This window comes from Etheostoma spectabile, chromosome 5 (genome assembly GCF_008692095.1).
Source record: "Etheostoma spectabile isolate EspeVRDwgs_2016 chromosome 5, UIUC_Espe_1.0, whole genome shotgun sequence".
Classification (NCBI taxonomy): Eukaryota; Metazoa; Chordata; class Actinopteri; order Perciformes; family Percidae; genus Etheostoma; species Etheostoma spectabile.
The window spans coordinates 15,515,688-15,531,104 of record NC_045737.1 but is presented as its reverse complement, the minus strand read 5'-3'; the positions used below and the strand labels follow the sequence as shown (position 1 = coordinate 15,531,104).

The window sequence follows — 15,417 nt, the reverse complement described above, 5'->3', positions numbered from 1 at the left end:
TTCAAAGCTCAAAACAGCCAAAATTATGCATAAATATGCAGAATAATATAGATATAATTAACACAAATGTTCCAACAAACCACAAGATATCTTGAGGTTTACAATATGTATTATTGAAAATACGGGTCACTTCCTGCTACCTTGGAAGTCCTAAACCGACACGTAGTTAACGAAGATCTGAGTGTGCATGGTTATTATATCCGGTAATGTTTGTGAAGTACGGTATGGTTTTAAACAGAATGTATTGAAGTATTGGATGCTAAATGTGTACCTAAAAAAGGATTACTGTGGGGAATTAAAGAATGGGTAGGTTAACAGATGATTTTAAACATTGGGAAAATTAACAAAACATATGAATATGTTAAACAAACATATAAAGGCAACCTTTAGACTCAGTATTTGAATGATGAATTAGGTAACTCGTCGCCACCGTGACGGCCGCAATGCGCCCCGTCAACGTAATCACTGCAAAACAATCACAGAATCTGCTTTCTTTTTTTCACCCTACTGTAAAAGTTACTAGAAAACCTTCGTTATGCTGATATACAGATGGCCTGGAGTATGTGATGTTAGCTGTTCACTGAATATGACCAGGGATGTACCCATGTTGACTGACTTGGTTTGAATTTCCAAAAGGAGGGTTGAACCCTGATGAGAGAACTCTCCCACCAACCCTGATAGGTGGTGTGAAAGAGAACATTTTCACTGTGAGAATGGATTGTACCATGAGTTCATATCTTAGAAGTTATTTACTTTATAGAGTAAAGCACATAATTTTAAATGTGATAATCTAATGCAAAGCTGATACGATTATATTCTTGTATGCTTCTGGTAGCTCTAAGCTGTCCATAACATTTTGGGATTTCATTTTGAGTTATGTCATTGTAGCAGGGATTAAAGGACCTAAAGCACTTTCCCTGCAGGATTTCCCCAAACTCCATGTCAGACTCTGACATGTTCCCGATTCATAAATTAATGACAGACTGGCTTTGTTTTGCTGCTTTTGTTTAGAGGCGTTAGATGTATAATTTGTTGTAGTGTTATCTATTTATTCATTATACCCACAATAAATCTCTGGAGGTAAATAAGGGGATTTAAGCTACATCCACACTACAAAACAGCGTTTCACAAGTGAATTGTCACAAATCACTCCAAAAGCTTGCATCTGTGCATGTAGGTGGTAGTAGCATTATAAAATGCAGAATTTATCTGCAACACAGGTGCTATCTGTCACGAGGTTCAGAGAATTTTAAGGCTTAAGAACGGGTTTGTATGATATTGTGCGAAAAGCCTTGAGCAACTCCCCACGCAGCCAGCCGCAATCTTATACAGCAGCAGTCAATGTGGTGCGCCCAGCAAAAAAAAAAAAAAAAAGTAGGAATCATATGAATTACAGTACTTATGTTTTTGTAGCTTTTCAAACATATGGTTCATGAGAACAGGCTGCATATGGACTCATAAGATCCAGTCAGAGAGCAAACGTGGTTTTCTATTTTATTGTTTTCAGAAGGTCTCCGTTTCTGACTGTTCAGATTAAACTGCAACGTTGTAGTTTTCAAACTAAAACAGTAAGCAGCGTTTCCAAACGTCTCCATTTTAGGTGTTTAGCAGAAATACCAGAGAATTGAGAATGCCAGGTGTAAACATTTTACAACAAATATGTATCTGTGGGTGTATGCTGACTTGATACGGTCACTGCACAACAAAATAATAAGCTGTGATTGCTCACAGCATTTTTGTCATTCAGTTGACATTTAATAAAAGATACATGCTCACAGGCTTTTCTTGTTAGTATTTTCAAGCTGACTCTTCACACAAAATTAGATCCTAATTTTGCGCACCTTTTAGGAGGTTCCAGGTGTAGTGATTTTTGTAAAATTGATGATCTTGATTTTAGTCAGTAAAGAGAAAACTTGGATCTATTCGGAATTATTATGTATGGTTTTTAATTGTTTATTTGTTTTGAAACTGATGAAATTAAGTCATTGCAGGTTCTGTGGACAGTCTATGTGATAAATCTTAAATCTCAGCCAAAATCTCTCACTCCTGTGAGATTTTTATCACAAAAAGCCAACTGTCAAGTCTAATCAGCCCAATGTGTAAACATGCCCTAGTCATATTCATGCATGCAGGGAAGCCTGCCTGACTATTATGACAGTTTCAACTCCTCTGAGTCTTCTTCACTTTTGATCAACACAGGCTGTCAAAAAAAACAATAGTTCATTCCAGAATTGCCTCAAGAATCATGTTGCCTGGGATGGCCTCATAGTACCTCTTATTAGTCCATATTAATTCAAGTCTGAACTAAAAAACAAAGGCAGTCCTGCAGAGAATTAATTATAATCAGTGGTTATGCATTAGGGAACAAGGTTAATCAAAGGAATAACAGGGCTAGCAGCCCTGTGAAGCTGTGATGCATCATGACACACCCAAAAGCTAAATAGTTAATTGAAGGAAAATGGAGATATTACATTGCCGCATCGATCTTTAGAACTAGTGAGACAAAACATGTCAAGATGGACCTTTGTAGTATGTTAGCCCTTACATTTTAATATTAAACTGTACCTGAGACTGACAGCAATCAAGTAATTAGTTTATGAGGTATAGTTTCATTAACTAAAGTGTTGGACAAGTGAAAATTTTGACCTATTAGCAAGATCAAAACTCAGGGTATCGACAAGGTTACATCATGAGGTTAACTTAAATGTCTGTATCACATTTAATAGTAATCCATCCAATAGTTGCTGAGACATTTCCCTCCAAATGTCAGCCTGCTAGTGACGCTAGAGGGAAAAATAAGGGATCATAAGGATTCATCTTTCTGGGTACCATGAATGTCTTAATCAAAGTTTATGGATATTCTCCTAAAAGTTGTTGAGATTGGGTTGTAGTTTTTTGAGCTATCTTGTCATCAGACTAAGTGTTAGGAGATTTGGCCCATTGGTGGCACTAGATTGGATAAAAGTCATATTCAGAGCATTAATGTCCCTTCCTAAATTCACAGAAATCCATCAATTAGTTGTAGTTACGAAATTTCAGTCTGGACGGAGTTAAAACAACCAACTGCGTTACCTATATGACCTCGCAGCCAGCTTGCCAAAAAAATGTCCAAATTACAACAACAGCAACACAATGAAAGCTTCACATTACTGGCTCACCTGTAATTATGTTGTCAAGAAGTGTTGTGGGCATGCAGAAAATCCCAACCAGGAGGTCACTCACAGCAAGGTTTAAGATGAACAAGTTGGTGACAGTCCGCATGTTTTTGCTCCTCAGCACAATGAAACACACCACTCCATTTCCCACCATGCACACAAGGAAGATCAGCAGGTAGGACACGATGAAGATGGCTGCTGTGGATGGCTGATGCAGGTAAAATCCAACATAGGTGATGTTGCTCCTGGGTATGACATACTCCACGGAGGAGTTGTGAAACGTCCAGTTGTCATGCAGTTGAGTCAAGTTGTTCTCAAGTCCTTTGTTCATTTTAAACCTGAAAAATAAAGAACGAGTAGATGACTTTATGGCTGACCAGTCAACTTTCTAGTGTAATTTCAAAGAATGGGAACTTATTGAACAGTTGATGAGATTATTAATAATGCTTTGACTTAAACCCCATTTAAAATACCTTTTGAAAATGGAACAATAATGCATTTCCTGCATTCATGCTAGAAAAAAATGTTTTAACCAAAAATGCATCAAATAATGGAAGCTGTACACCATTGCCGAAATGCTTAGCATGTGTTCTGTTTTGCGAGGTTTCATTAATGACATGAAAAAAGGTCTAAACTAATTAGAGATGGAGCAGCAGAAACAAAACTAACATTCCACCTTTATTATATGGTGGATCTGCAGAGTCAGGAGAACTATTTTGTCACCAGGAGCTACTTCTTTCACATTACATATTGTCATATGGCTCATGCTAATATTAAAAATTAAAATAACTAAAATAGTAATGCAAGTTATTTTAGTTACAGCACACGTATGACATAGTCACATGATTTCCATTAATGTAGTATTCATAATTCATCGTATCACCGGCTCTTATAAAAAAATCTAATCTTGTTTGCCAGACCCTCCTTAACAAGCTGGACAAGCCACATGCTGTTTTGCATTGCATTCAGTTTATTTAAATGGATCCGGGCTAAGCCCCGAACCTCCTCAAGTCCTAGAAACGCCCCTGAGTCTGGCTAGCTGTCTGCATTCACCCTGCGGGGATCTGAGAAAAGGTTAACCATAGTCCTGATAAATCGGCCGGAGTTTAAAATGCCAACACAAAGGAAGCCCAAGGCAACAGAAATCTGGTCTAAATGAGTGAAATCCGACAATGGAGCAATCCCAGAAGTGGACCGTCAAGGATATAGACCAATGGAAACCAGACACAAATCAGCCTCAGCCCTTTACACATCTTTGAAAAATGGCATATGTCTCTGAACATTGACAAGTGCCAAAAGTTAAGTGATCGATCAAGCACCCATTAAGATCACTGACAGTATTACATGCTCTTAATGTGTAAGAAAATAAAGGAGAAAGGCATCCAGTAGAGCACATCCAGTACAGTGGGACCCATATAAAGCAGACAATGGCTGCTTTACATCACTGGGGGACGTAACAGACCTGAGGCAGAACGTTAACGGTTTATAAAAAAGTAAAAAGACTGGGAGGACTGACTTCAGCAAAGAAATGCATGAAAAAGAGTTTAACCACTGGTTGATATGAAGCATTGTTTTTTCTATTCTAACAACAATTTTGAATGTTGAGTGTATTTCAGTCATTACTGTAATTCATGACGAAGTGCTATTGGCATGCCTATTAACCCTCAACCGCCCTCTTCTACTCTACTTAAGATGACAGCAGAGAGCAAGCAATGCTTTTTCAGGAATCTTAAAACGCTGTTTGCATGCATTTCTTTTTGACAGTGTTGTCTGTAGTCCTTCTGCAGTCTCACTTCATTGTAGATTTACTGAAAACTGACATTTTGTGAGAAACAGAAACAATAACTGTTGTTTACAAGTGTACAACAAAATGGATCCAGAAATGCAAAACATCTCTGTCGCCAATAGCTATTTCTAGGGTGCACAAGTATATTAAAGTGGGTTCTTTTCCTCCCAAGTCAACAGCAAATAAACGGCTGTGACAGTAAATCCCTGTGAAAAAATAGATTAGAGATTTGCATCAAAAAGTCTAGCTGTAGGGATTATTAAACGTTATTATGTTTGATTATTACTGTATGTAATTATTATTTACGTGGAAAAGTTTGAGGACAAAAGCATAACTTGCTGATGTTTGTGCATTAAAATATTTACTGCATTATCCAGGTCACTTTCTCTGACCATTTAACAACCTTTTCTTTATGACTTATGCCAAAACAAATGCCTCCTAGTAGAAGCCATTATCTGGAGTTCGCCTGCTCGTCGCTGGCGGTGAAAAACCTCCCAATTGGTGACTCACAATGGGCTAACTGCTGCTTTCTTTGTGCGGATGAGCTAAAGAAATGTGGTTATAAAACATGACTGATTAAATTTGGGGCTAATTGGAGGAACTGAGGAAGTATAGATAGATTTTGAGATCTATAAAATGCACGTAATCTATAAGGGCCTGAGACTGAAATCCCCACAAACATGGGTCCTGACAAATAGATGTTTTTAGTATTATTGTGAACAATTCACAATTTTGCCACAGAATTGCATGTTGCTCGTGACTTTCTTCTGCATAAAAGACCTTAATAAAAAAAGAATTCTCTAAAAAACATTTTATGCTGTGTTGGTTTCCTGCAGATGAGCACATTTTGCCCAAATGATGCATGAGTTTTTTTATCTGTTATTTTAGACTAAATGGAAGACCAGTGCCACCCTAAAATGTGGCTTGTGCGTACTCCAAGGACGTGGTACATTTTTTTGGGATTATATTTTTTAGGATGTGATGAGTGAGACATTGTGGTATTCAGCCCATGATATCCCAAGCCTGGGGATGAACCTGGGGTGATTGATGGTTTCAGATGACATCTTCCTGATTACTACTTCCTACTACTACTTTTACCCCCAATTTCCACCGGTTGCAGAATGTCTGCCGATCCGCTCCGGAACAGCGGCTGAGTCATTAGGTTTCCATTAAAGTCAATGTGTGTGTTTCCACTGACTGCAGAAAGGCTGCGTTCCGACTCCGGCATAGCTCCGGCAGTCCACAGCCCTCCGGAGCAGGTACGCAGAGCTTCTATTTTTGCCGGACGCTGGAGTGCTCTGCAGCAATTCAGCACACGACAGTGCGGGACAGGAAGTCGAGCACAGAAACAAAATAAAACATCCGGTTACTTTTCTAAATAAAATAGACCGTGCTAGTGGCCGATCATACTTCCCGCCACTACACCTTGAAAACACAGCACATAGATGTTTCCCCTCTACTCCTCTGGATGGACATAAACTGTTGTTGGTTTTGTGGTTCTATTTTACATGAATTTGTAAGATCTCGTGGGTCCTCATGACTGGGCCGTTCTGCAACAAATCCGGACCTATTGGGTTTTTGACGGATGGGGGAGCACGTTGATTGCTAAAAATGAGAATGCATTCCTTGGAGTCCTTTTTTTATTCATAAGATTAAGTGAATTTGCACAGTCCACTGATGGACCCACAGCTGTGATTTTTTTTTAGAAGTGTTTGACCAGAGAGCAATCATTATAGTGTGGTGTGATGGTTCTCGTTCCTGCTGTGAAATTAGGTCATTCTGGAGAATCATTCATAAGCAGCATAAGTCTGGGGTTGGACTGGTCGAAGAGCTGTGTCAATTCAATACGTTAGAGATCATATAAACCTGCTACCATAACCACTGAGGAAAAATGTGATCTGATTATGATTATCTTCTAACAGTTAGTTTAATGATTAAAAATGTTATATGTCATGTTACTGCATCCAAATGGCCAGCTGCGGGCTCTTTGGCTTACGTTAGCTTGCTAATTTCACCCACCCAACATGCCTTCATCAACACTGGTTACCAAAATTTCCCAAAGTAAATTGTCAGTCATCTGGCGATAGCAATGTGCCTACCTATGATATGAAATGAGTGTGTGAAGTTGTTACAAAGACATGTTATTGTTGGAATAAATATGTCTAAACAGGTAGTTATGTATATGTATAACTTGTTGTAGGCTACGTTGCCATTGTATGGACATAATGTGCAAAGATAGACATTCATTCATTCACATAAACATTCCAACTTAATTCTAGACCAGTTTTGACAGCTCTATGTGTATTGGATTGATCAGATGAGATGAAAAATGAAAGGACCCTTGGGTGTGCCTGTCATAGTTGTTTGTTTCTTTTCCTCCTTCTTGTTTACATGCTGAACAGCCAATCAGATGAAAACAGACCGATGAAGGCTCAACTAGGACCGACAGCCAACTATTGGCTTGGTGTGTCAGAGCCTTAAAAGGACTTAAACTGACCATAACCTCATAAGTTGATGTATAATGTCCTGTCGGTTAAACTTCATTAACCAACCGCAATGCCTGTTCATTAACTGTCATAAACCCAACAGAGTCCTGTCAGTTTAATCTCATTAAGCATCCCTTCAAAATCTGATCATCACAACAACCGGAGAGAACAGCCTCTACAAGCTTCTCATTAAATCGTGATGTTGTCACACATTTTAGAGTCTCACTAATATAAGCAGCTTACAGTAGCTCCATCAGGGCTTAAAGCTAACACACTCCAGATGTCCAAAAGATGACAAAATGGGAGTTTAGGCTATCACTGTTCATTTATTCTCTGACCATTCCCCCAAAGACTCCTAAACAACTTTACTAAGATGGTGCTGCTCTAATGTAATCTCTTTCATTTTACTTTATTTTTATCTTATTTTAAGACTGATACAAACGATCACCCTGGACTCATATAGGCTACCTTTCAACATCTTTCAATCATCTGATCCATAACTGAATTACAACTTTACAATCTCATTAATTTAGCACTATTTACGTGTCCAACCTGCTGTTGATGTTTCAGTCAATTTCCGTTGCTGCCTATAAGAAAATAAGCACTGCAATTAGCCTACACGATATATCTGCAGCTACACTGAACATTTTTGTTTGTGTATTTGGGATGCTCATTAGCTCCAGCATTGCAAGTCCTATTCTTCCTGAGATCCTTTCTTCTTAAGGATCATGCTTATCGTCAGCTCGAAACACGTCAAGCTCTGCATGACACATAATGGAATTGGAAACGGTTAGGGTCAGAGGTTAGCAGTTGTTTAGAGGATAATTGTATGGTATATACAATACAAGCTCCCCTGCCTCTGCGCCTCGGATTTCACATCTGCCTACAGCGGGACCTGCGCGAGTGGATGAAGGAAAATATCTATGGATGTGCACTTTGCGCGCAAAGCAGTCGCTGCACTTTACCGGCACTGTTGAAAAAAACGAACGGTTTCCCGGGCTGTTTGGCTTCCGACTGTTCTCCTCTGCTGTGAACTTTACGCACCAAACTGCGCTTCAGGATGCAAACGTCAGGAGCTGTCTCACACGCATAACTGACCACTCTTGGACAAAGACGTGTCTGTGTCCAAATTGCGTGCAGCACATCAAAGCGGACAAAACTAGCTGGACAGACAGAAGGATAGAGAACAGGACGTGCACGCACCGAAAAGCTTGAGTTACTTACTGCGCCTTGATAACCTATTACAAGCACTTCACGAGCTTAGGTTGCAATGAGTCTTATTCACTCTTCGAAAATTAGTTTTTAAAAATACATTTCACAGACAATTATCCACTGTTTTAATAGTAAACAACGCTAAACTACCTGGTCTTACCTTGGTTTATTTCAAATCAAGCTGTTAAAGGCTTTTGTTCTTGGAGGAAAAGAAAAGTAAAAATGTCCACTTTCCTCTGACTAAGACAGACGTAGATCAAAGGGACAGAAAAGACACAAACAGTACATGGAAAAAAAGAAAAAGTTAAGCTCCGTCCGCCACTGGGTTCAGTATCAGTCCGGTTTCATGTGCGTCGCTGCGAAGCGCTTTGTGTACCAGGGTGCGCTCAGCCAGCCGCTCAGAGCGCAACTGGGGGATTTACAGTCGGATCAGTCTGTGTATTTGATGCGGTGACGTCGGGAGCAAAGGGGGTGGGATGAACAGGTTGAGTGATATCCCCCCCCCCCTGATCTGTTGCAGCTGCTGTCACTGAAATGTCAAGAGTCCGCTATTAGACAAAAGATCTAACGTGTTGGTGTTTGTGGGAGAGCAGGTCACAGATGGTCTGAGCCGCGCAACGCACTGCTGCTGTACAATTTATAGGACTATAAAAGCATAAACACTGCAGAAAAGCATGCTGCTGAGGGTACAGACACAGACACACACACACACACACACACACACACACACACACACAAACGCACACACACGTGCGCACTACTTAAGTGGATTATGAAATGTACAAACAAATCCAATTTGAAGCATGTGTAAGCCCAAGGGTGCTGGAATTTAATAACCAAAATGAAATGAAAAAATTAAATTAGTTAAACTACATTCATATAAAATATAGCCTACAGAAAGTGTAAAGCACATCTTGTGTTTGAATTCATTTGTCGAATTCAGAACGCATTTACAGTTTCTCATTTCAATAGATTTTTTTTCCTCTAGTTTTTTTTTGCTTCTAGTAGGCCTGGGCGATATGATGTTTATCATCAAAATGATATTAAAAAAAAGCTGCAATATTTACATCATTTGGACGACGCTTCACATTCTGATAGTAGCACTTGTTCATGTCCATTCAGCGGTAAAGTTCTTCATAAAATCAGTTTTCAGTGCTTTTTATTTCTCAAATAATTATTTCACACAGGAGTTTCCTATAAAAAATAGGCTTTATGTGGTTATTTCATATAAAATTTTTATTTATCGAATTAGCAGAAAACATGCTTGCAATATATATAGGTATCGAGATATGAAATTACCTTTATTGGGATAGAACATTTTGGTCATATTGACCAACCTTATATCAACTAGTCATCCTGATGATCTTGATTCATTGATTTTGAGTAACGCTATTATCTGTATAAAGCCTCGAATGCAGAGAGTTTATATATTTGAGTTGTATCTGTATCAGGTTCAAATTAGTACAGCTGTCACGGTGTTTACTGCACCTCTTGTTTGTAGAACCACAGAGGACTTAAAACTAATTTCAAGCTGAACAAAGAGCAATGGACAGGAGTTGTGAAGTTTGTAAATGTGCTCAAAGCTGATGACGAATGGCCACAGGCAGCAGCTGGTGGCTTTCAGTGCGATTTGATTAAAGTTACCCTGCTGTCAAGTCAGCTTTTGCTGCAGATCGTTTTTTTAGTCAATCCAACTCGGTCCACCCAGTTCATTAACTGGCTAATTAAATAAATAATTTGACTAATTAAGAAACACTTATACACAGACGTCAGTCAGAGGTAAAACCCCACCAATGTAGTCTCAAAAGTAGATTGTAAAGTAGTTCTGCAACTGCTGAGCAGTTTAGTTTAATTTAGTTTATAATGTCGAGGAACTAAATTTCATGGCAATCCATCCAATCGTTGAGATACATCAGTGTGAACTTTTTAGGTCAGGTTTTACCAACCACAGCCAGAGTTAGTAGGGATTTTGTTAGGAAATGGTCTTGTTATTTATAAAAAAAAACAAAAACAAAAAAAAACACTTGCTGTAAATGAAAACCTCCCATGAAAACTCAATCATTCAGTTGACAATTTAACCGTTTTCTTTAACAGTGTTGAGTTTGATTGACTTTCTTTTGAGCTTCACCAGCAGTAAGGGACAATGACTGATGCATGGTTCATGGTTCAGGGTGGCAGTAGCTCAGTCCGTAGGGAGTTGGGTTGGCAACCGGTGGGTGGCTGGTTCAAGTTCCAGTACGGTCCGAAGTACAGAGTGTGGAATGGTTACTGCAGGGACGCCAGTACACCTGCTAGTACCCCCCCCCAATCCACTCAGTGCGCTGGTCCAGCACTGGCAGCCCACTTACTCTGACATCTCTCCATTTGTGCATGAATAGGTCCTGAGCATGTGTGTGTTTGTATTAGCCAAATCCTCCAACACTAACAGAGTGAGCTGGGATATCAAACTTTTCCCGAACCCCGTGGGGAGGAGGGCACAACATCATGGCCACCAACAAAATTCAACAAAGATTGTTCTTGCTCAGGCTTTAACTTCTGGATATTGGCAACATTGCCACAACGGACTGAATGGCTTCGCTCGCACAGAAATACAACGTCATTGTTTGCAGCCACTCCCTTTGTTTGCTAAGTTAGACCGCCAAAAATTTGGCTGGAGAAAACCCAACACAGTATAGAAGGGAAATGAAAATTGAGGGTAAGTACGTAGGAGGGTGAAGCCAGGCTAATGCCTGAGCACCAAAGTCCAAACCATTGAAACTTTGATGTGGACTGCATCTTCGAATTGGCCGATTGCTCAACAGATGAGTTTTGATTTCCATACTGCCCCAGCAGCACCAAAATGAACACTGCTGCTGTTTGGTTGATGGTACATTAATGCTGTATCCAGTAATCCAACTCTGTTGACGTTTTTGCTGATTAAAATGTAAACTAATTCTGGTGAACTTGAGTACAGCCAGGTGCATTAATAGACTCCAATAATTGCCACTAGTTCCAGGAGCTTATCTGCTCATTTTGCAATCAACAGCAGGAAGAAACTGAAAAGGATCTTTTTTTTTTTTTTTCTGTGAAAATCAAAGATCACGATATGTTTCACCAAATACCTACATAACGATATTTACACAATGGGATTTTCGATAAATAATCATCAGTAATGTGGATATAATAACTATGTGGGTAAATGCAAATACTATACAGCTAGAACAGTCTGGTAATTTCAGAAAATTACTCACTGTACAGTAATGTAGCCTGTAAAACCAACCGTGAAAAGAAAACATTTGTCATATCACAATATTACGATATCCAATGTGTCATATCACAATATTGCGATATCCATAATTTAAGACAAAATCTAGCCTCATAAATTGATGTTGATATGTTGCCCGGCCCAACAAAGAAGAGAGGGTGGTTGGGAGGTGAGTTACACCAACCCATTCTCACTCCAAACTTGTATAATAGGGACGTTTGGACAGTGGCTGTCAGCGTCTGAAGGGACGAAGAAGGTGCCCTTCAGCATGTTTGTATAACAAACTGGAGAGAGCAGCAGCTACACAGGGGTTCAGCATGTAGTATGTAAGGCAGAAATTCCGCTTGAAGGTCGGTTGGTGTGGTGGATGGGTCAAACACAAGACTTTCACCCAGGAGACAGCGATTTATCCCCCACGTGGCACCTTTCTTAAAGATGCTTATTTCTTTAACGGTCCCGTTATTTCCACGTGTCACGGTAGCGTAAGCCCAGCCACGACCTTTTCCTCAACCCAACCGTCCCGTTCCCACGTGTCATGGAAATGTAAACCCACCCACAACCTTTTCCTTAACATAACAGTGTCAAAAAGACGCCAATAGTCTCGACCAAGCACATTTAGATAGGACTCTAAAGGAGACTTTCAGTGTCAATAACAGCGTCAAAGGCACATGACCAATTGTCCATATTTTACCAGAGGGGAGTGAGAATGTGTTGGTTACACCACCCTCGGTTGTTTAAGAGGAGACGAGGGATTTTTCAAGAACACCAAGTAGGCTCATGTTTGAGCTTCACACTAGGCCTGAAGGAGTTACTGGTTGTAAAAGTGAATGCTAACCCTTCAACAAGTTGACATTTTATGTACAGTATGTGGAATTTTAAAAGTGTTGGTAAATTCTGTCCAGTGGTCATTATCTAAACGCATTGTACAGAATATACTTTTTTTTCATATGTACCATCTCACAGCTATGTCATCTTCTGCTTCTACTGTAGATCAGCGCTGTTAATCGTGTCTAAAACAATCATACTAAATATAACTTAGTGTGTTGAGGTGAAATATTACATCAATAAATTAGGTATTTACTGTAATACTGTGTTGCAAAGTGGCATGCAATTACTGAAGAAAATTGGCATAATAAATTATGTGTTACTGTTACTGAGTATAACTAATGTACAATTACTCTCTACAATATCATGCTGTTTTGGGGCATTTCCTGTGTTTGACAGGCAAACAAATGACACACTTTGTCAGTGATTAAATTACAGATTTGTCTAGGTTTGAACATTGTTGAAAACATTTGGGATAATGTAATTAAACCATTAAACACAATAAATAGCATAAGGATAGTAGAAAATGTTTTTGTAATTGTCCTATTATTGTATTTAGGAGAACAGCTGTTTTTAAGAATAGATGTTCAGGATAATTTGCTTTATAACTTTTCCAAAGAGACAAAACCTGAAGGAACAGCATTTTAAACTAATGAGAACTGTCTAAAATATGACGCAACCACACTTAAAGCGTAAGTTTCTAAAACTAAAAAACAAACAAATTCTCATTTTCTGTTGCCACAGTGTTTACCACATACACTTTTGAAAAACTTGGAAATAAATCATCACCCACAAATGATGTCAAAGGATTTTAGTTGACTCAGTCTTTTCCTCAATTATTTTTCTGATGCTTGAAAACTGTAGTGGACTCCTGAGGCTCAAGCGTACATTGTGTCAGACCCGGCTGGCAGAAAACCCAAATGCAGAGTAATTGTTGTAGTGAAATCTGATGAGGGTTTTATTGTTTGTGAGCCAGATGACAAACCGAAATTAAATGGTAGGCTGCTGTGAGGTGGCAGTGGAGCAAAGAAGAATCCGAACCGTGATGAAGTGGGTAGAGAAGATCCAAAGGTGAGTATGTAGTGCTGAAGATCCATGGAGGAATCTACGATGGAGGCGCAGGGGCAGGGAAGATGTGTTAACACACAACACAATGCAAAAAGCAAGAAAACACAGAAGCTCGACAGGGACGCCAAAACCATACAATGAATGACTAATGATCCGACGGGGATTGGATGTCAAGTCACGGTATAAATGCAGGTGGTGATGATGCTGATGAGACACAGGTGGGTACAGGTGATTACGCTGAACAGGAACAGGTGAGTGCTTGGAAGAATGAATGGAGACCACGCCTCTCCAGGTTGCTCAGCAATGGGATCCAGACACGTACAAGACAACAGAAAAACACAACAAACAGGTTCAGAGCGAGGGACACCGGACACATTGTTTGTAGGTCCATCTAATAAATAATAGACATTTGAAAAGAGTCTGATAACTAATTTGAGTGTCACAGGGATCCACAGGGAGCGGGACAAAACAACCTATAAGTCCAAGACTAGATTAGGACATTAACAGGGGGTTGGCGACAGAAGGTTATGACAGAAGGTTATTTCCTGCTGTGTAGCAGAAGATTTCTTTCTATATGTTAAATGCCAGACGTGACCTAATTCATTCTTTTAGAAGGTTGGGTTGGTGTGAGGCAGTCAAATGCTAATTAAAGCTGGTCAGTTGATTTGATGAGCTGCAGGGAACATAAGCCAAAAGTGCATTGTTTTCAGAACTTTAACATTGTTTTATATTTTTAAAACCCAACACTACCTAAACATCAGCATATGGAGACTTTATCAAAAAACCTGTAAATAAGACTGAGACATATGGTGAACTTGTCAACAACCAGGACGCCATGATTGCTGCTGAAGATGCCTAATGTCACACTGAAGGATACATCCAACAGGGGTCTATGCAAGAACTTCACTCTTATCTCTGTCTCGTAGCAGAACATTACAGTGAAAATTTGTTTTGCAGAACTGAAAAAATGGATCACCGTGTCCAACGTTATACAGCGCACAGGACATTGGAATATCTATAGCCCTGAATACATGTTTGAAAAAGGTGGGCTAATCAGAGTTCCATGGGGCTGTTGTATCGGCAGCTTAACTGCATGAAAAACATCAATCTCTCTCTCCCTCTCGTTCGCCCGCTTAGCAAACTGCTGCAGAGGTGGGAGCGTATCTGCGTGTGTGTGTGTGTAGGCTACATGTGTCAAGGGAAACTCTACATTTCAGAGTACCTTCACTGAAACGTTGAGCAACCCCATAGCACCAACAAAAAGAAATCTCTGGCGCCGCCACTGGCTATGTAGTCGAGTATGAGGAATGAAACTGTTATGCAAGAACTCTAGTTTTTGTTTCAAAAGAAAAGAAAACATCAAAATTGATTGCTCTTCGTCAAGGTCCTCTAAGCGATGTTGGGTGACGTCACTTTCCTCCTCAGTGAGGAGACGTTTGCTATATGTGACAAAAAATGTTGCAGCCTAAAAAACTCCTGGTTTAGATTCAAATCTTTTTTTCATTCCAGTTCTTATGAAAGTCACCATGGTAACAAGAAGGCAGTCCTGTCAGGTATAGCTGAACACAGAATGAGAATATCAGTTTTATACGCACAGTACCTACAGAGAGTGGGGGGCGAAGTGTGTGTGTGTGTGTGTGT

At 39.6% G+C, this 15,417-nt stretch overlaps 1 protein-coding gene across 1 annotated transcript in view; it reads right to left on the bottom strand.

The window, feature by feature from the left end:
- npffr2a (neuropeptide FF receptor 2a) overlaps positions 1-9,057 on the bottom strand; it is a 28,015-nt gene extending 18,958 nt beyond the window's left edge. Inside the window, exons 1-2 of the mRNA XM_032516434.1 lie at positions 8,800-9,057; positions 3,159-3,493 (exon numbers count right to left, since the gene is read on the bottom strand). Of these exons, the coding sequence (XP_032372325.1) occupies positions 3,159-3,486 (328 nt within the window). The 5' untranslated portion in view covers positions 3,487-3,493; positions 8,800-9,057. The remainder of the gene's footprint in view (positions 1-3,158; positions 3,494-8,799) is intronic.
- Positions 9,058-15,417: the final 6,360 nt, after the last annotated feature.